The 22,802-nt window shown below is 40.9% G+C and overlaps 1 protein-coding gene across 1 annotated transcript; it reads right to left on the reverse strand.

Annotated features, from left to right (window-relative positions):
* Positions 1-6,559: 6,559 nt before the first annotated feature.
* On the reverse strand, positions 6,560-8,215 carry LOC113312926 (secreted acidic protein 2-like). Its single transcript, XM_026561659.1, has 4 exons — positions 8,037-8,215; positions 7,507-7,618; positions 7,330-7,428; positions 6,560-6,709 (listed from the first exon to the last, which is right to left on the reverse strand). The coding sequence occupies exons 1-4, from the start codon at positions 8,213-8,215 to the stop codon at positions 6,560-6,562; spliced, it is 540 nt and encodes a 179-aa protein (XP_026417444.1).
* Between the last annotated feature and the right edge of the window lie 14,587 nt (positions 8,216-22,802).

The following is a 22,802-nucleotide window of genomic DNA, read 5'->3' on the forward strand; positions in this document are numbered from 1 at the left end:
CGTCACTCCTACTGTACTACTCCTTTTCCCTCTATTGATGCGTCCGACAGAGAAATCCCATCATTAGCTGAATTGGCACGGAGGCAAGAAATTCTGACTAGGAGCATCAATCGATTGAAGGAGGCAATCGATGAACTATTCAACTATATGGTAGAGTTGACAAGAATTTTGGGAGCAGAAGTAGTAGATCATCCCGGCTCTAATGCCATCAATACCCCTCAAACCAACAGTTTCACTACTTACGAGAAGCCGGTGTACCAGGAAGTTACGCATCTGATCGAGAGTTTATGTGAGCTTCTACACTTCTCCACAGATCAGCGTACGAGCACATTTGCTACACTCAACCAAATATCATCCGACGTGCAAGTAACTCCACCGTATCCAGTCGTTGAGGTATCCATGGTATCTGAATATTCAATCGACAACATCACGTTCGGGGAAGAAGACCGCATGGCAGATGAAGGACATAACCGAGCTATGTACGTAACCGGCCTTATCAAAGACTGTGAATTCAAGAGAGCTCTCGTTGACACGGGTGCTTCTACAAATATCGTCACTATGAAGAATCTCAAGGCGGCCAAGTTCCCACAGAATAAGATTGTTCTCCATCCTATCTTGATGACAGGTTTTGAGGGAAGTCAGATTCATACATACGGGTATGCATACATAAACTTGAAGGTGGGGCCCATTCAATCAAAGACCAAGTTTCACGTGATCGAACATGAGCCTTACTATCACATGATACTCGGACGACCATGGCTCCATGACAATAAAGTGGTCCCTTCAACATACCATCAATGCATGAAGGCTCTGCTCAATAACAAAATCGTTCGTATTTCGTCTTCAGTATCTCCTTACGCCCCAGTCTATGACGTTGAATTCCTCGAGTCTCAGCAGGAATCCCTGAACCTCCGAACAAGATTCACAGCACTCCACTCCCAAGCTGGAAGTCCATTGAAGAAGAAGTCACGGATAAACCATCATCCTCAGGCGTTAAGTCGAATTAAATCGTCTGCTACGCCGATTAAGGGCCGCAAAGGTCAAGTCTCAACTCCTGGATCTAACTTCATAACCAGTCATGATGCGGAGGGGAGAACCATTTACCGCAGATGCAAATATTAGCAATTAACAAGGGAGAACGATGAAAAGTCTCCCCACCCCGAAGAACCATGTCAAAGCGAATCATCACTCGAAGAAGAGGTTCAAGACGCTCCACGACAACTGCAAGACGGTATTGACTCCACTACTGACGACCTCGAAACAATCAACATCGGAACAGAGGATGATCCGAGGCCAATCCTAATTATCTCAGCATTGTTACCAAAGGAGCGAGAAGAACTGATAAACTTACTGAAAGAATATCAAGACGTCTTCTCCTGGACGTACGAAGAAATGCCTGGTCTAGATGATAAATTGGTTACTCATCATCTGCACATCACTCGGGGATCCAAAGCTTTCAAACAACCGCCCAGGAAATTTAGACACGAAGTCGAGGAGCAAATCAAAGTCGAGATCCAGAAACTACTAGCAGCGGGATTCATCAAGCCTATTCAACATCCAACGTGGCTAGCAAATGTTGTTCCTGTCAAGAAGAAAAATGGTCAAATCAGATGTGGTGTCGATTTCAGGAACCTGAAAAAATGTTGTCTGAAGGATGATTTTCCTCTACCCAACATTGATATGCTCGTCGACGCAACCAGTGGCCACGGTATGTTCTCGTTCATGGATGGTTATAGAGGATACAACCAGATCAAGATGTATGAGCATGATGCCAACAAGACTGCATTATGAACTCCCATTGGTAATTTCCACTACACTGTGATGCCCTTTGGATGAAAGAATGCAGGTGCCACTTATCAACGAGCTATGACTGTCATATTCCACGATGATAGACACATTTTTGTGTCTAATTTGATCTCAATACTGTATATTGTTGGCACTCGAGTTTGTACTAATTTTGGTGTTTTATATGTTTGTAGGCACCTTTGGAAAATAAACATTTTTTTGGAAAATTCGGCTCCAAAAGTTGGTAAAAGCTCCCAGGAGGACAAGTGTTATTCGGACTCTCACTTTGGATAAGGGGCACCCCATGAGGGGCATGAGCTAAAGGGACACCATAACTGGATTAGGGGGAGGTCATTTTTCTTACCAAATTCAAAACATAATTTTGGCGGGAAAACTGGTTATTTCATGCATATTCACTGGATAATTTTGGACTCGAATTTTGGAGCAGATTTGAAGAGATTCAATCGCTAGAAACAGCTGGTCTGAACGTGATTAAGCTAAACATGGATAGTGCAAGTGATTTCACGAAGCAGATTGGGATGGATAATTTGTTCTCGGCAAAACAGAGCCATGAGTTATTACGGGTCCTGTTTGGTTCCAATTATGGAAGTTACGTGACCAGATGGGTAAGAAGATATTCTGTTTGATTTGGGTACATCCTATGAAGATTTTGGAGAGGTTAAAACAAGCCAGCAGACGCGTGCATGGAAAGAAAATTTCTTGGGAATATTTTCATTCACTGCCGAGTAATGGGAAGATTTTTTGGATTAATGAGAAGTTATTCTTGGTCCAAAGGTGTATAAATATAACTCTTGGGTTAGCATAGAGGGGATGGAGAGTTTGGGAGAAGTATAGAGCATTAACAGAGCGAGAAAATCAAGTTACAGGAAAGTTTCTGTTGCTGCTGCTGCCATTGAAGAACACGAAGAACGGACAGACCAGGGCAGTCGTTCTTCAACAGTGATAACGACTAACACGTGAGGGTCTTAGAATTACCGTCAGCAGCAGTTTATTTCTATTGTTTCTGTAACAGTGTTCTGCAACAAATATAAGTGTTGCAAACACCCGATTTACTCAATTATTTTCCTTTTCATCATTTGTAAAACACTTGTGAGCATCAACGAAATATTTTGAGAGGTTTTCCAACATGATGAGCGGCTAAAATACCTGGTGACTGAGGCGACAGAGGAGCTATTCACTCATGTTTGATTGGTAAATTCTTCTTATAATTTCTTAATTATTTATTTTATTTAATTCACTTGGATCAATAAAAAAAGAGATAAAAATGGTTTTCTTAATTAGTTGTGAATCAGTTTGATGTTTTATGCTTAGAATTAATTCTTTGATAAATCATGCTTAAGGATTACAATTTAATATTTGGACACCTTATAGATTAATAAGTGATTTAATGGAAAAAGAGCTAGATAATAATTATGAAATATTTTTGTAACCAATCAACTTGAAGTAATAGTGAATCCGGAGCCTTAGTCCATTTTAAATCTTGACATCACTCTTTGAAAATTAATTTGCTTTATTTTTATTAAATCTAAAAATTATTTCCTTCATAAATCTGAAACGAATCTTTTTACCACTATCACTACAACAACTTTTGAAAAATCATCACACGACATGATGCACAAACAAGTGGAAGACTATGTTGATGATGTGGTGGTGAAATCGAAGACTCGAGAATCTCACCTCAAGGTTTTAACACAAGTGTTCGAGAGATGCAGAGAATAAAAATTAAAGATGAATCCTCTGAAGTGCGCTTTTGGTTTTTCCTCTGGAAAGTTTCTAGGATTCCTGGTCACGGCTGAAGGAATCAAAGTCGATCCAGACAAGATGAAAGCTATCACCACCATGCCTCCTCCACGCACTGTGAAGGAACTAAAAAGCTTTATGGGCAAGGTGAATTATATTCGACGCTTCATTCCTGGATTGGCTCAACTCATTACCTCGTTCACCCCTCTACTGAAGAAAGGAGCAAGTTTTACGTGGACGACTGTTCAACAAGAAGCCTTCAAGAAAATAGAGCAGATATTATTGTCTCCTGCTGTCATGAAGTCTCCAGTACAGGGACGACCCTTGATACTTTACACAGCTTCCAGTGATGTTGTTATTGGAGCGCTCCTTGCTCAGGAAGACGACGAAGGCATCGAACGACCGATCTACTACTTCAGCCGCACAATGAGAGATGCTCAACTCCGATACCCAAAGGCTGAAAGAGCATGTCTAGCATTAGTGCATGCGATCCAAAAGTTTAGACACTATTTGCTTCCTAACAGGGTCGTACTCGTCTCCAAAGTTGATCCCATAAAATTCCTACTATCAAAGCCAGCCTTGATAGAAAGACCAGCAAAGTGGTTACTCTAGATGTCAGAATTTGACATAGCTTGCACGCCACCTAAAGCAATCAAAGGCCAGGCAGTTGCAGACTTGCTCGCTACTTTTCCAAGAGAAGATACGGCAACGTTACATGAAGATGTACCCGGTGAGTTCCCAGATATCTTAGTTATCAAAGAAGAAACATGGCTTCTATACTTTGATGGATCCGCCACCCCTAGCAATGATATCGGAGGAGCAGGCATAGTGCTGGTGTCTCCATCTGGTGAAGTTTTATCACATTCGTTCAAGTTGGATTTCCACTGCACCAATAATTCAGCAGAATATGAAGCTTTCTTATTAGGGTTGTCCCTGGCAAAGCAAGCAGGAGCAACACACCTTGAAATAAGAGGAGATTCAAAATTACTGGTCAATCAAATGAATGGAACATACTCTCTCAAAGAAATCACGCTCGCTCCATTCAGAATCGAATCTCAGCGGCTATTAACTCATTTTGCCGATGCCACGGTCGTCCATACTGGACGAACTAACAACAGGCATGCCGACTGCCTGGAAACTCTCGCTTCTAAGCTGCAATTTGAAGGGGCATAGAAAACAATCACCGTACAGATGTGTACCGTGTCGTCCACCTGGCTCACTCAAGTCGAAGACATTCCAGCAGATGATTGGCGAGCGCCCATCATTCATGAATTGAGCAGCTCGATTGCAGAAGGCAAAGTCAGCCTCAAAAAATTAAAGAATTATTTCTTGCTTCACGGGGCGTTGTATTATCGAAACCCTGATAGATACCTATCACGGTGCCTTGGAAACGACGAAGTAGGAGAACAACTTAAGCGCATACATGAAGAAATCTGCGGCAAACGCTAGTGGTAACACTTTACAGAAAGCTTCAAAGGGTGGGATACTACTGGCCTTCCATGGAGACTCAGTCAAGAGCCTTACAAGGGTCTTGTCCCAATTTCCAGACACCTCCTCATCACTTAGAGGTTTTGGAATTCTATCACACTGGGGACTGGAGGGAACCTTACACCAAATATCTCCGGGACAATGAACTACCGTTGGAAAAGAAGCAAGCAGTCAAACTCATTCAGAGAGCTAAGAGATTTGTCTTTCTTGAAGGAATCTTATACCGCAAAATCTTTGGTGGAAACTTACTGAGATGCTTGGCTGAGCATGAAATCCCCGAAAGAAATGCACGATGGAGAACATCAAGGAAAGAGAAAATTATTTCTTCAAGTTCATGAGAAATATTATTGGCCGACCATGGAAGACGATGCAGTTGCACACGTTCAGAGGTGTCACCAATCCAAATCCATGGTAATCTCATCCACACTCCTTGTCTCCCATTGAATTCTGTGAATAGTCCATGGCCTTTCTATAGCTGGGGACTAGATATCATCGGAAAGATCAATCCAGCGTCTTCAAAGCAGCATGAATACATCATCACCGCAACTGAGTATTTCACTAAATGGGTCGAAGCTATTCCTCTTCGAAGCACCACCGGAGTCACGATTGCAGCCTCCATCAAAGAGCACATAATATGCAGATTCGGAGTTCCTAAGCACATTGTTACTGATAATGGAACTCCTTTCGCCAACAAGCACGTGACTGAACTCCTCGAGGAATACGACATCAAACAAGTCTTCTCCACACCGTATTATCCCCAGGGAAACGGACAAGCAGAGAGCACCAACAAAACTTTGATATGAATTCTCAGTCGGACAATTCATGACAATCCTCGAACGTGGCATGAACAGTTGTCTATGGCTCTATGGGCTTACCGAACCGCGCCAAGGAGCTCAATCGGGACTTCACCATATTCCCTCGTCTACGGAGCCGACGCCATACTTCCAGCAGAGATCAAAATCCCTTCAGCAAGGATTGCAACATCCAGCGGAGTACAATGGGATGAAGCCGAAGTATCCAAATCAAGAATCGCTGAGCTAGATATGCTCGATTCAAGGAGGGCTAAGGTGGAAAAATACGTAGAAGCCTACAAACAAAGGATCTCCAGAGCCTACAACAAAATGGTAATACCTCGAACATTTCAAGTAGGAGACCTGGTATTAAAGACAGCAAAGCACATTCAATAAGACATGTCCACTCACAAGTTCTCTCCGAAATGGGAGGGACCATATGTAGTCATCAAGGCAGTATTCAGTGGATATTACAAGATCTTAGCTGTTGATGAAGGAGTGGAAGGAAATATAATCAACGGCAAATGGCTCAAAGCTTATTACGCCTGATCCATACAAAACAATTACCCTTCATCATTTCAAGTATTTTCAAAAATGTAATTTTCATTCCTCCAAAGAGCGTGCAAAACGCTCCTTGGTTCATTAAACGTTTCATAAATGAGCAAAATTCCTTCATATCATGATCAATTATTCCACCTAACCAGAAGCTTAAACTTATTCAAAAAAAACAACAATTATAAATGCTCACTCAAAGCAAACCGTCCAGCAATGGGTAATCTCTGTAAGCAACCTAAGTTAAGTTTCTTCTGAAAACTCTTGGTTTTCGTCTTCAACTCCTGTACCGCCTTCTCAACCCTGGCCGACTCCAAAGCGAGCATCTCCTCCTCCTCCAGTAAAGCAGTGGTCAGAGAAATCGCATCAGCAGCCTCCGCCGCCTTATGAATCTTGATTATCTCGAGCCGACGATGAAGTAATCCTATATTGAACCGCAAAGTCTCGTAGTTCGAAATCATCTCATCCCACCTGTGCAATTCCTGATTCTTGACATCTCGCAGGCGCATCTGGTCCATCTCCTCAATGATCGGTAGCAACCCTGCAACTGTAGTCAGGAGGGTTGGTAGAAAACCTTTCCACACTTCGGTCGTAGCAATATGCCCGTATCTTTTCCAGTTTTTGGTGTAAAGGGGTGTATGACACTTGGGAATGACGAATCCACTGACTACTTCATTGTCCGGGAAAGTATTGATCAAAGGAGCTTCAAACAAGAGTCCAGCTGTTGAATATTCACAAGCATGAACTCTGTCTTCAACCTCCACCGATTCTGTAGAGTCTTCACCAACTCGGTTGCTCATGTCTTCAACCTCAACCACGGTCACGGACTTTCCACTCCTTCTCCTTCTAGCATCGACGATGACACGAACATTCGCCTGTGACGAAATGAGGAAGTGTTTAATTTTATCAAAGTTGAACGTGATAAAGCCTCGAAAGCTATAAGATTACTTACAGATGATCCAGCCTCAGCATGAGCCGACTTGTACCGTGCAGGAGCTCTAACGGCCCGCTTGGGCCTCGAATTATGAGAAGAATGATTTTTCTGGTTATCCTGCAACAAATGCAACAAATCGTTTTCTTATGATAAATAACCTCGATCAAACAGAGACGAAAAAAATGTGCAACTTACTGAGATGGACGCTTCTACTTCATGCTTCGACTGGAGTTCATTTCGAGAAGAAGTACTATCGTTGGACATAGTGATGGAAGGAATGACAATCAAAGTTTCTTCTGCGATGAAACTAACTCAGGAATAGAAGAAATATCTGCGCAAGTATTAAACCCTAAATCTTGAAGATATATACAAAATACAGCGGGCTCTTATCTTCTACAGATAGTCAATTCAGTTGCGAGTTTTACTGAAACCCTAAGTCTCGAACAAGGTCAATACCGGAGATGCGGAGTAAAATAATACACTTGGGACTGACCAAAGCTGATCATGGTCATAAAGTCACACGACCCCTGTGTGTTACATGTCATCTGTGATGTGCCTTAGAGCAAGCAAAGGGCAAATCACGATGGGATCAGCGTAGTTTTCAATCAAGAAGAGCCAACATTAATAAAGAATATCTCGTTTGAAAGGAAAATTATTAATACGAAGTCCTCCAAATAAGAACATTCAAATGTTTAAGAAAGAAAAGAGGATGGAAGTAAAGCTACTCGTCAGACTCATCTGAATTATCGGATTCGTCATCACTGTCATTCTCTTCATCCGAGTTATCAGATTTGTCATCACTGTCTTCCTCTTCGTCGGAATCAGCATCGTCGATAAAGTCTGGATGGGTATCAGGATCGTTTGAGTCCGAGTCCTCTTCTGCTTCATCTTCAATTTGCTTCATAGTCTTCCGGAACTCTCTTTCATATCGTCAGGCTTGATCTTACGCTATGTAAACACCCACGCAGTTTCTTCTTCAGAAGCATCAGCATCAGAGTCAGAGGGTACCCCATCAAGGAATTGACGTCTCTCCTCAGGCGCTTGTATTCGACGCCGAATTCGATCCTTTCTGTGCTGACGATTCTCTACTTCATCATCTTCAGCCTTTCTCTTCATAAGTTCAGCATAAGTGACTCTTCGATCATTCAAGGGTATGCTATGCTTTGCTCCCTCATCATGAGTTATCTTAGCTTTCGATTTAGCTACAGAGGCTTTGGAATCCTCGTCAGAGGAGCTGGAGGAAGAAGAGGAATAGCTATAATCGTAATCGTTGTTGTTGGGAGTTGACATTTTCTGGAACCAGGAGCACAAAATTACCAACATGCAAGTAATCCATCTACAAAATGGTAATTCTTAACTCTTATCTTTTTTACGATTCCACTAACAGTAGTGATAGTAATGCAAGAGTTAACACCTCAAAAATCGTTCGTCTCTGTGAAACCTACAAAAATGAACGAAACTCATATTTTCATAAAATCATGAACACTTCTAATGTGTGAACATTCACCATGGAGTTATGAATAATAAAACATTATTTCATCATAAATAATTGTTTACTTTGAATATTACTCAAAATCAAACCTGGGTTTTGAAAATATATGTTTACAAAAGCATGAAAGATAACTCGCGTTTTTATTTTTGTGAGTGGGAACTCACGCAAAAACAAATTACGTGAGCATGTCACGGTTTTATGTAAAAAATATTTTTCGTGGACATCACGATTTTATATATATAAAAAAAAAAAATCCTTCGTGTCATCATTCGTCTTTAAAACGAAGATTTATTTCAATTTTGTGAAAGCTCACACCTTAAAAGATAAAGTTTTGATTTCCATGAATGCTCATACACAAAATTTTATCACTGGACACAAGTCTATATATATACAAAAAAAAAAAAAAAATTCCTTCGTGTTATCGTCATTCTTTAAAACGAGGGTCTATTTCGGTTTAGTGAAAGTTCACTCCTTTTATGATAAAACCTTGGTTCTCATGAAAGCTCATAAACAAAATTTTATCACTGGACCTAGGTCTATGTATAAAAAAAAATCTCTCTTAAATTAGGGATTTTTGTTAGCTTCTCAAACTAACGATCAAACGAACATACGTTTTCAAAGAAAAAGGGGTTTTTCAACAAAACTCACACTCGTATATATGCACATGTATATATAACCCAAACATGATCACTTCATGGAACTCTTATGAACTTCAAAAAAAAAAAAACGTACCTGGTCGGCGCCGGCCGGAAATTGGCCGGACGGTGGCGGCGATGGTCGGCGACGCTGGAAACTTCGGCGAAAATTTTCTTCCTCCATGGCGTGAAGGTGATGAAGGCGTGATGAAGGTGGTGGTCGGTTTAGGTGAAGTAAAAAAAAAAGGATTAATTCCCTTTTATATCAAATTTTATTTCCAAAACCTAATTTCACAAGGATTTCCTTATTGGGCCCGCCCAGCGAATCCTAAACGACCGAGGTCCCGTCGTCCAAATCAGCGGTTCAGCACCAATTTATGCTCACTAGACGATGCTCTATCATGCCACTAGGGTCTTCATTCAAGTCGCGGTTTGCTCGTACTATCAGAAGTCCGGTAACGTCTTAACTTACGATTAAGTTCAATTACTTATATTGTTATAACCGGAAAATCACCATTTAATGCTAACTGAGGAACACGACTGTTCCTCACTAAGCAGGGGACTTAATGCAGATGGTGGATTTTCGACAAAGGCTAAAATCGTAAACCCATAATTATACGAACTTCTGATCCAGCAATCAGACACGAATATCGAGACACTGGTCTCTCATCGAATCTCTGACTGAGAATATTGTCTCTCAGAGTACATGCAGATATGTAGTCTCTTGGCTAGGCAACGACATATCTCATGAATACTGAACACTTCAGTAATTACTTCTATATAGAATCACGAGATTGGACGGCTCCTAGACAGCTTGCCTGCTAGTATAGAGCAATAGCGTCTTCAGGATACAAACAACAGTTTTCCCTGACTATATAAAGGATATGACGCTTTAACTAGCTCATGTCGCTCAGAATAATTAATGCTCCTAGAAGATCGTACTAGTATAGAGCCATCAGTTAATTATTCCTAAATTCTTGGATTCATCCACTGAATTTTTGAAAATATTCAAATATTTTCGTAATATTTCGTTACTTCAATCTATGGTTCTTCCCAGCAGAATTACATGGGTTACTAAAAAATATTCAATGTACGGGCGTCTGAGTTACCTTCGAGTAAGCCCCGACTCAAAAGGTGCAAGTGTATTCGACGATGATGCACTAACAATCACCTGAACGCACGAACGAGTATTTCAAAATACGACGAAATTATGAACCTATGCAAAATAGGAAAGAAAATAATAAAATATTGACCAAGGCGCCGCTGGGGGACTGCTCCCACTAGCCGGTCGGCCGTGTCGTGGCCAGTCCCACGCCAGTTTTATATTTTATCATATTTTTGTTATTTTCCTTGATCTTATGAAAATCCTTTCATTTGAACAAATATCCTTCGTTTTGAGGAAACTCCTCGGTTTCATGGTGTTTCCTTCGCACCAAGGAAATAATATAAAATTGGAAAAAATGTTGTGGGGCCGTGTTTATTGGCCAACCGGCCATGCCTTGACCCCGCCGGCCCCACACCTCATGGTTTCTTATTATTTTATTAATATTTCCCTAATCTCATGAAAACTCCTTAATCTCATGGTATTTTCATAAACCCATGAAAAATATAACATAAAATTAGGGAAACTCGTGGGACCGGGCCCCAGCCGGCCGGCCATGCCCTAGCCGGTCCCACATGTCCCTTTATTTTATTATTATTATTTTAGGTTTCCTTGATCCCATGAAATTCCTTGATTTCATGGTATTTCTCTCAAATTATGAAATTCCTTCAAATCATGGAAATAATACACAAAAATTACATAAAATTAGGGAAACAGACGGGACCGGGCCCCAGCCCGCCGACCATGCTCAAAGTCGGTCCCACACGCCCTTATTTTATTATTTTAATATTATTTTTTTCCTTGATCCCATGGAAACTCCTTCACTTCAAGGAAACTCCTTAATTTCCACAAATTCCTTGATTTCATGATATTTTCATAAAATCATGAAAAATAATATAAAATTAAGAAAGGCACCATGTGACCGTGGTCACTGACCGGCCGGCCATGCCTTGGCCTCAGCGGTCCCACGCTTCATCATTCCTTTATTTTATAATTATTTTCCTTCATCTCATGAAGTTTCCTCAGTTTCAGCAAAACCCTGATTTTGTCATATTTTCTCAAATGGTTGTTCAAACACACGCTAGAAAATACCAAAATTCTCAGGACTGAGATAAGGACGTTTTGAAAACGTGAGCATGTTACCTTGACCGACCAAGGTTGGATCTTTGGCTCGCACGGAGTCGGTCCCACATATTTTCATGAATTGACCTAATTTGCGCAATTGCACGTATTAGGTCCAAAACTCTTCCAAATAATTTTGGAATTTTCATAGAATGATCGTCATTCGATCCCATGACTATCTATGGCCGGTTTCATGACCCCTTGGTCGGTCCCTCACCTCTTCATAGTTAATTAGGTTTTATCACCTAAGGCTCAGACGAGCATTGTATGAGGAAGGATTGAACCAGCATTTGATCATTCTTTCACCAACTCTTCAAGAGATCTTGGTATTTTCTCATTCGAGCATACGGGCGCTACATGGTCGATCCCTGATCCCATGTAGCCGGTTCCTCCTTCATTCCATGGTTGAATTTTCAATAAACCATCAAATTGGTCATCAATTGATCAAATTAGGGTTTCTGAGTCCAAGGATCATAATTCCATATTCCATCGCTAATAATTTTGCGACAATCTCATGATTATCATTTTATTATACTCGGTTCAACTATCAGTATTCTAATTAATATTTTATTTTGGTCACGCTACCAATAATTCATCAGACGAGCAACACTTGCTCAGATGAGCAATATTTGCTCAAACCAAGGAATATTGGTTCAACCCTCAATATTCAACAATTTATCGAATGAGCAATATTTGCTCGCCTCAACTATCAACGTGAGAATTATACCTCTGTCTCAACAGACACGTTCAATTCATGAGTCTCAGAATATTTTGCAAAATCATGTTCAACTCAGCAAATACATGGACTCATCGTCCCATGAAGTCATGAAGTCAACAACTGATTAATTACACCATGAGACGTCAATCGTGTCACATGGGGGGATATTAACTAGGGTTTTCGTATGGCGGTCTATGGCACGTGTGTTCATAACACGATGGAATGTGAGCAAGTCGTGCAATCAGTTGAAGGAGTTAACAAAGTAGTGGATGGAAAATCGACCAAGTTTCTGCACGATGAGTGGTGTGCAAATGGAAAACACACAAAACTTGCAAGTATACAAGGTCAAGCTTTATAATATAGGGATAAGAAAGAGTTAGTCCACAGGGAGCGGGAGCATACAAGAATTTTCCTAAGCTATCAATGGGTGCAAAGCACTATGGCAGTGAGCAGTGATGGATGAAGGCAGATACAAAGAACTAAAACAGTTAACACAAGATGGCAGCACAGCAAGGATTAGATGGCAGATGATATAAAATAACAACAGCAAGGAACCAAGGCTGTAAGCCAAGGGCAGGGGTGAGATTGTGCACTGACTTCAGTGCACACAGCTTCAAAATGCAAGAACTAAGCAAAACAGTAAAGGAAAGTAACTAAGCAGTGAATAAAAGCAGAGCTGGAATTGTAAGTGACTGAAGAAAGGAATTGTGGCTAAGCTAATGGCTTAGAATCCACCTTGGTGTCCTAGCCAAACAATGTAGTTCTAGGTTGAAATTAAGACCCTAAGCATACAATTGGAATGGAAAGAAAATCAGCTTGCTCAACTAATGTGCTCCTAGCATTGACTGTCTTTTGACAGTACAATCAATCACAAGCACACATATGAGCACTAATCTCTCCCATTGCTCAAGAAAAACAAGCATTAAGGCTCTAACCTAGCAATTCATCATCCAACAATGCACTAAGGCTTCATCTGAGCCTTAGCTGCAGTAACTTAGTTCATGAAAAACATGTTAACAGTATCAACATTCATCACATATGCTAATTGAAACAACATTCTCAACATTGAAGATAAAAATCAAAACATCATATAACATTCACTATCAACTGTCATGCAATAACTGAAATTGAAATTGTGAAATAAAACAGAACAAAATGTTTTTCTGGCTAGTCCAGAGATCATCCCCCTCTACCCCTCTACATCACCCCCTATTTATATCACCAAATACCCAATTTTTCCGAAACCCTAGAATTGAAATTAGGGTTTTCAATCTCCGAAATTTACTCACCAAAACTTTGAATTGACGTCGCCCCATGCCTTCTCTGCCTCTCTAGGTTCTTCTCCTGCTCCCAATCGCTACAATTGCTCCCTAATTTGAGGTGTTTTATCAACCCTCACCTAGGTCAGTTGGTGAGAGAGGTTAAAGCGCTTCGAATTAGGGGGATGGGTCGTGTCGGGTAATGATGGAGATGGTGGAGTTGGTGGTAGTTGGTGTAGGTAGTGGTGGTTGTGGAAGTGGAATAGGTGGTGGTACGGCAGGGTATGGTGGTTCTGTTGCAGAGAGGGGGAGAGGAAGAAGAAGGTGGAGGTCGATATGGGTTAGGGTAGGGAGCTGTTTGGCTAGGTCATAGGGTTCGAGTATTAGTGTGTTAGGCGGGTGTATCAAGATGTGTGTACCACGAGCTGAAGCCGCTGGATATGGAGATGGTAGGTGGATCGGACGGCTAAGAAAGAAGCAGCTTGTAGCGACCGTAGGATGCTGAAATGCTTCGATCTGACGGCTGAAATCCGAGACGGGCTTGGATATAGAAAATGGGTTTGGGTGAGGGTTTTGGGCCTTGGGTATGCCAGGCCCATGTCTTCTTTAAGAACAATTCTTCCTCTTCAAGCCCACTTCTAGCCTTTTGGTCTTGTGCACGACATTCTTCGCGGCTTCCTTGTGTAATTCCTCCCGTCTTTTCACTACTTTTCTTCTCTTTTCGCTCCGCAATTCATCCAAACTTTATTTATTACCTAAAAATGCAAAATTAAGTAAGAAAAATATTTATTCTTGAAAACAATGAAAATACATAATATGGGATAAAATGTAGAATTACTGCGCAAAAGATGAGTTCAATGCCAACAAAAAGGGATAAATATATACAATATTTGGCACTCATCAAATACCCCCAAACCTGAATTTTACTTGTCCTCAAGTAAAACAAAACTAAGGAAATCCTACCTATACCACTGTCGCTGGTCTCTCGAATGCATTTAGCATATGCACTAAGCCTTTTAAACCACTAAGTGTCCCTAGTGGACGAGTTGAAGTCTCGTGAAGGTTTGCTTAGAACGTACCTACAAAGTTCTAGGTCAAAATATAAGCTCCGATTCCATCAAATGTGACATGTGCAAGTCAGTTAAGCTCACAGCAAAATGGAGATGTCAATCTAGCTATCAAGGCACAATCCTAGCACTGATAACAAAAAAAGACATGTGATAAGAGTGTAAAGTGTATCTACACATGTGTAGAGAAAGATCGGATGTTATGACTACTAATCACCAAGAGATAGTTTCTCAGGCTAAGAACCGAGGTCGAAATCTAGCTAGATGTCCGGACTTTACGAGAATTGTGAATGAGTTGGAGGTATTTCACAATTACTCGCGTTGTACATCAATGGCATACACCCTCCTTGCTTATTACAATGAAACAACAAAATGACTATTTACATGACTCTTATTTACATTGACTACTCTCTTTTTATTTTTGGAACAAGAGATGATGGAATTGATAAATACTTGATTTTTTCTTTTGTATTTTTCTGATATTTTTTTTTCTGAATATATACATCGTTTTTTTTTTTTTTTTTTTAAGAAGGAAACACTTTTGATACATATACAAAAGAAACAAAAAATTACATGACACTTTGCAAGAGGTAGCCCTTTTTGATGCACCCAGTTAAATTCGATGGTTGTCTTTCTTAATGTAACCTCCACCTTCTATCCCAACCAACCAAAGAACAAGCTAGTCAAGTTTCGTTCAGTATTCTAAAGTGATTGTCAATCGTAACTTCCTATCAAACACCTTGAAGATCGAGGCCATACATGTATTGGTAGATCGTGCGCGTGCAAATTTCTTATCACTATGTGAATTGTGCTAGAATCAGGGTGCCTAAATATCTAGACTAAGACTCCTAATAATTACATATTTGCACAAGAGTCAACATTTCAAGGTAAATGAGCTCCATTTTTATGATTTTTCATTTTTTTTAATTTTTTTGAATTTTTTCGATTTTTTCAAAAGAAGAAGGAGTTCGTTTTCAATTATAGCATATTATCATGGTATCTACTCTATACCCCCAAACCTAAACTAAACATTGTCCTCAATGTTTCAAAATATGGAAAGAATTATAAAACAATATATGAAGAGGAACATGCTGAGTAGAGTAAAAGGAGAGAGAATACCCGATTGTACGGCGAAAGCTCCGTTATTTCAAGGCAAAAATCCATCATATTAGGAGTCACAATGGATGAGCACAAAATATATACAAAAGGAAGTTTAACTAACACATTATCTACAAGAAAATTTTGGTTTTTAATGGGATTGGTTTTGTTGGGAAAAATTTGGTTTTGTTGGGAAAAAGACAAATTTTGGTTTTTAGGGAAAGATTTGGAAAACTTTTTGGTTATTTAGGGAAAGAGTGGACCAGTTTAGTCCACATAGACCGGGTCCTCCAGGTTGGTTGTTTCAATGTCGGGTGGAAATGGCTCAAGGAATGGCTTTAATCTCTGCCCGTTGACTTTGAAAACGTTCTTGTTGGAAACATCCTCCAGCTGTACAGCTCCATGAGGAAAACTGTGCGTAGGTACGGACCTTCCATCTGGAACGCAGTTTTCCTGGAAAAGATGTAATCGGGAGTCATACAGCAAGACTTTCTGACCAGGAGTGAAGGATTTGCGTAGAATACGCTTGTCATGAAACATCTTCATCTTCTGCTTATATAACTTGGCACTATCATAAGCCTCATTCCAATTCTTCCAACTCGTTGAGTTGAAGTTTCCTTTGAATTCCAGCTTCGTCCAGAGAAAAGTTCAGCTCTTTGATGCCCAGTAGGCACGATGTTCTAATTCCACAGGTAGATGGCACGGCTTTCCATACACTAGACGATAGGGGGACATGCCAATTGGTGTCTTATAAGCTGTTCTATAGGCCCACAAAGCATCATTCAATCTTAATGACCAATCTTTCCTAGACGGGTTAACGTCTTCTCGAGAATGTGCTTAATTTCCCTATTAGAAACTTCTACTTGTCCACTCGTCTGAGGGTGTACGGAGTAGCAACCTTGTGAGTTATGCCATACTTGCGTACTAAAGACTCAAAGTACTTGTTACAAAATGTGAACCGCCGTCACTGATGATAGCTCTAGGGGTACCAAAACGTGCAAATATGTTTTCCTTTAGAAATGAAAGTACCACCTTGTGGTCATTTGTTCTGGTTGCTATGGCTTCTACCCACTTAGAAACGTAATCAACTGCGACTAGGATGTACAATCTACCGTCAGAAATAGGGAATGGACCCATGAAGTCGATCCCCAAACATCAAAAATCTCCACAATCAAAATGGGGTTCAATGGCATCATGTTTTCTCCTCGAAATGCTTCCTAGCTTTTGACAGCGTTCACAAGCACACAATAATCATGGCAATCCTTGAACAATGATGGCCAATAGAATCCACACTGCAAGATCTTTGCAGCGGTTTTCTTGGCACTGAAATGGCCTCCACATGCTTGGTCATGACAGAAAGATATCACATCTTTCTGTTCAGTATTGGGGACACATCTCCTAATGATTTGGTCCGGGCAGTACTTAAAAAATATGGGTCCCCAAAGGAAATGTTTAACTTCAGCCAGAATTTAGAGCGGTCTTTGTCTCGACCAACGTGAGGGCATCCTACCTGTAGCGAGGTAGTTAACATATCAGCAAACCAAGGAAGGTCTGAGAGACATCAGCTGTTCATCTGGGAATGATTCTCTAATCAGCTCAATTCATCAATAGACTCTAAAGTTAATCTAGACAAATGATCAGCAACCACATTCTCACAACCTTTCTTATCACGGATTTCGAGATCGAATTCCTGTAATAAGTATCCATCGAATAAGGCGAGCTTTAGCATCCTTCTTGGAAAGAAGATACTTCAAAGCCGCATGGTCTGTGTATATGATGATCTTAGACCCTATCAGATAAGATCTAAACTTGTCTAATGCGAAAACGACGGCAAGCAATTCCTTCTCGGTAGTTGAATAATTGAGTTGGGCATCATTAAGGGTTTTGCTAGCATAGTATATCACATATGGTAGTCTATCAACTCGCTGTCCTAAAACAGCACCAACAGCATAATCAGAGGCATCACACATAAGTTCGAACGGAAGCTTCCAATCGGGTGGTCGGACTATAGGAGCGGTGGTGAGAAGGGTTTTTAATTCCTCCCATGCCTTCACACAAGCAGCATCGAAATTGAAGGCAACATCTTTGGAGAGAAGACTGCACAGAGGTCTGGAGATTTTGCTGAAATCTTTGATGAATCGCCGGTAAAAACCAGCATGACCTAGAAATGATCTGATCTCCTTCACAGAGCGGTTGTGGTAGATGTTGAATGAGGTCAACTTTAGCTTTATCCACTTCAATTCCTTTTTCTGAGATGATGTGTCCTAGAACTATTCCTGAATTCACCATAAAATGGCATTTTTCCCAATTTAGAACAAGGTTCTTTTCTTTACATCTGGATATCACGAGGGCAAGATGCTTCAAACATTCGTCAAACGAGGAACCAAAAACAGAGAAATCATCCATAAAGATCTCGAGAAAACTATCTATCATGTCAGAAAAAATGCTCATCATGCAACGCTGAAAAGTAGCAGGTGCATTACACAACCCGAAGGGCATACGTCTATAAGCAAACGTCCCAAATGGACACGTGAATGTAGTTTTTTCCTGATCTTCTGGAGCAATGTGAATTTGGTTATAACCGGAAAAGCCATCTAGAAAACAGTAGTGACTGTGTCCAGACACACGTTCTAGCATTTGGTCAATGAAAGGGAGCGGGAAGTGATCTTCCTTGTTACTGTGTTCAACTTCCTGTAGTCGATGCATACTCGCCATCCTGTGGTTGTACGAGTAGGGACTAATTCATTCTTGTCGTTCTGAACTACAGTAATGCCTGACTTCTTAGGCACAACTTGAATGGGACTAACCCATTTGCTATCGGGATTGGGTATATGATACCCGCATCAAGTAGTTTCAGGATCTCTCCTTTGACTACATCTCTCATGTTAGGATTAAGTCTCCTTTGCATTTCCCTCGATGGTTTGGCATTCTCTTCAAGGTTAATGTGGTGCATGCAAATGGTGGGACTAATTCCTTTGAGATCTGAGATGGTCCATCCTAAGGCCTCTTTGTGTTCCTTAAGTACTTCTAAAAGCTTACTTTCCTGTTCCGTGTCTAAACATGATGAAATAATGACGGGTAAAGTATCAGAAGAACCTAGGAATGCGTACTTCAACGTACTAGGCAATGTTTTCAATTCAAGCTTGGGTGGCTCAACAATGGATGGAATAGCTTGGAATCAGAGAGTAAGGGTGGTTCCACTTCATATTTCCTTTCAGTGATGTCCATTTGAGGTACAGATTCGAGCAGAGATAGGACGTCACTACAGTATGCATCATCATAGGAATCTGGGTTAAAGTTCTCCATACATGCTTGAAAGGGGTCGACGGATAGAATGTTAGTCAACGAATCTTGCATTAATCCTTCAATCATATTAACTTCATGCACATCATCATCATCAAGATTCACAGGTTGTTGACTAATATCGAACACATTCAATTCTACCGTCATGTTACCAAAAGACAGTTTCAACACTCCATTACGACAATTAATGATCGCGTTGGACGTAGCCAAGAAAGGACGTCCTAAGATGACAGGAATGTGACAGTCTGGGTTTTGTACAGGTTGAGTGTCTAAGACAATGAAGTCTACGGGAAAATAGAATTTGTCAACCTTGATCAAAACGTCTTCGACCACTCCACGAGGAATCTTGACAGATCGGTCTGCCAGTTGTAGAGTGATAGATGTTGGTTTCAACTCCCCAAGACCTAACTGCTCATAAACAGAATATGGCAGTAGGTTAACACTTGCACCTAGGTCTAATAACGCTTTATTGACCGTGTGTTTCCTATAGTGCAAGAAATTGTTGGACATCCTGGATCCCTAAACTTGGGTGGAGTTTTGTTCAGAATGATGGAACTCACCTGCTCAGCTAAGAAAGCACGTTTTTGCACATTGAGCTTGCGCTTTTGAGTACACAAGTCTTTGAGGAATTTGGCATAAGCAGGGATTTGCTTGATTGCTTCAAGAAAAGGAATGTTGATGTTGACTCTCTTGAACAGATCTAACATCTCATTGTAATGGGTACTTTTCTGTTGATAGATCAATCTTTGAGGAAATGGGGCAACAGGAGAATGAGTTGGCAAAGGGACATTCACAGCAGTAGAATTGTCAGATTTCCAACTTGCTCAGATTCTTTGGTTTTCTGGGGTTGTGGAGACAGCGTGGAATTTGTATCAGATTCATTAGGTTCGCCCACGTTGTTCTCGATGACTTTACCACTTCGGAGGGTGGTAATGGCATGGACTTGATCGGGTGAGGTTTCAGTGCAGGATGTTGTGCCTGTTTGAAATATCCTCTTTGGATTTTGTTGGGGTTGGCTCGGAAGTTTACCCTTTTCTCTCTCCTACACATTTGATCCATCTTTTGATCTAGATTTTTCTGACTTTGCATCAAACTCTGGAACATTTCCTCTAGGGTGGATAATCTCTTGTCGGTATTGTGTTGAGGATATGATTGTTGTTGAGAGTTTGATTGTTGTTGAGGGTTTCTCGGGTGTTGATAACCTTGATTGTTCTGATATCCCTGATTGTTTTGATAGCTCTGATTGGGTTGAGATGGTCCTCCTGAGTGGGTCCTTTTGACCATGAAAAGTTAGGGTGGTTTCTCCATCCTGGATTGTAGGTCTGTGAATAGGGTTATGCTCTGGTTTTTGAAACATGGCATGTGCCTGTTCAAGCCTAGATTCCTGGACTGCAAGCAAATCGGGACAATTTTGGAATTGATGGTTGGGATCGTTACAAGCGGCACAAACAGACGAAGCGACATGTTCTCATTTGGAGAGTAGTGGTGAAGGTTTTGAATTTTTATAGTTCTAACTCTTCTAATCTCCTAACTATTGATGCCATGTTTGCTCTTCCCTCGAAAATCCGCTTCAATCCTAAAAGCCTTTGCTTCGGATGTAGTCTTTCTGGTTCACGGATGGATTCCCACTGTTGCGTCTTTTCAGCTACTTCAATCAAGAAGTCCCAAGACGCATCAGCAGTTTTGTCTACGAATAGACCATTACACATCGACTCAACCGTTGTTCGGGTGGACACATCTAGACCTTCATACAAAATTTGCACAAGTCTCCATTTTTCAAAACCATGATGGGGACATTGGAGCAATAATTCATTGAATCTCTCCAGGTATCTAGCTAAGGTCTCACCTTCTAATTGCACAAAGCTATTCAGACTTTGACGAATTGTCGCAGTTGTGGTTCGGGAAAAACTTTTTGAAAAACTCCTTTATGAGGTCATCCCATGTCATGATGGATTGAGGCTGTAAAGCATAAGCCAGGCCTTTGCCTTATCTTTCAGGGAGAAAGGAAAAAGCCTTAACTTTAGGGTTTCGTCGGACATTTGAGTGAAACGCAGAGTTCCACAAATTTCCTCGAATTCTCTCACGTGGTGGTACGGGTTTTCATTCTCAACACCTCTAAAAATAGGAAGCATCTGTATTGTGCTTGATTTCAGCTCATAATGGCCATTAGCCTCGGGTAGCACAATACAAGAAGGTTGACTGGCTCTAGTTGGGTACATATAATCCTTGAGGGTACGGGGTTCTCCCATTGTTTCTGGTTGATCTGGACTGTCTCCCTCAGAACTTAGAATTTCGATAGGTTCGTCTGGGTTAATTCTAACAAGTCTGTTTGTTTGGTCTCTGTAGGTCACAATCATGTCCTAGTAGGTACCTTAACTAACATGTTGGTCAGACAGAGCAATCGGAAACAATTTGGCCCACAAGGGTTATGAAGATTTGGTTTTGAATGGGTGTTGGACTAACAAGGGATTTTGTTTTTGGTTTAAAATTGGGCTTTGGAAAATTTTTGAACTAAACCTAGCATAAATTAGCACAACTCATAAAAGAAAATAAAAACAATAATAATAAACAAGCCCATAAAAGAAATAAAAGAAAATAAAGAAAAAGAAAATAAAAATAAAAAATTATTACAAGCCCAAATTAAAAATAATTATTTACATACCCAAATTGAATATTTAATGGGGCCCAAGTGGGTTACTCATGGTTTAGGCTTACTTGGTTAAGGAGGGAAGCCCAGTTAGGCTTTTGTTCCCTTTAGTTGCACAGCCCAGTTGGGCTTTAGGATCGTCCTTAGCAGCTCACGCTCAAGCCCAGCAACAAAAGAAGGCAGAGCCCAGCAGCACTTGGCAAGCCCAGTTCAGTTGAAGTTGGTGAAGCCCAGTTCAGAGAAGTACAAGCCCACCAGTAGAAGGCAGAGCCCAGCAGCTTCAGTTGGCAGCCCAGTTGCTTTGGCTTGGCAGCAGCAGGCTTGGTTCACCAGCAGCAGCAGCAGCAGCAACAGCAGCAGCAACTCAGTGGCACCTGCAAGTGAACAAGAGTGCAATGATATCAGGAGACAGCTTCAAGCACAGCAAGGTAAGATGCAATTTTCAGCAGAGTATGCAGTGGGAGATGAAAGACAGCAAAGGAAATCAGCAGATGGCAGCACCACTCCCCGGCAGCGGCGCCAAAAACTTGGTGTGCAAATGGAAAACACACAAAACTTGCAAGTATACAAGGTCAAGCTTTATAATATAGGGATAAGAAAGAGTTAGTCCACAGGGAGCGGGAGCATACAAGAATTTTCCTAAGCTATCAATGGGTGCAAAGCACTATGGCAGTGAGCAGTGATGGATGAAGGCAGATACAAAGAACTAAAACAGTTAACACAAGATGGCAGCACAGCAAGGATTAGATGGCAGATGATATAAAATAACAACAGCAAGGAACCAAGGCTGTAAGCCAAGGGCAGGGGTGAGATTGTGCACTGACTTCAGTGCACACAGCTTCAAAATGCAAGAACTAAGCAAAACAGTAAAGGAAAGTAACTAAGCAGTGAATAAAAGCAGAGCTGGAATTGTAAGTGACTGAAGAAAGGAATTGTGGCTAAGCTAATGCCTTAGAATCCACCTTGGTGTCCTAGCCAAACAATGTAGTTCTAGGTTGAAATTAAGACCCTAAGCATACAATTGGAATGGAAAGAAAATCAGCTTGCT

Source organism: Papaver somniferum, chromosome 9, assembly GCF_003573695.1.
Source record: "Papaver somniferum cultivar HN1 chromosome 9, ASM357369v1, whole genome shotgun sequence".
Lineage (NCBI taxonomy): Eukaryota > Viridiplantae > Streptophyta > Magnoliopsida > Ranunculales > Papaveraceae > Papaver > Papaver somniferum.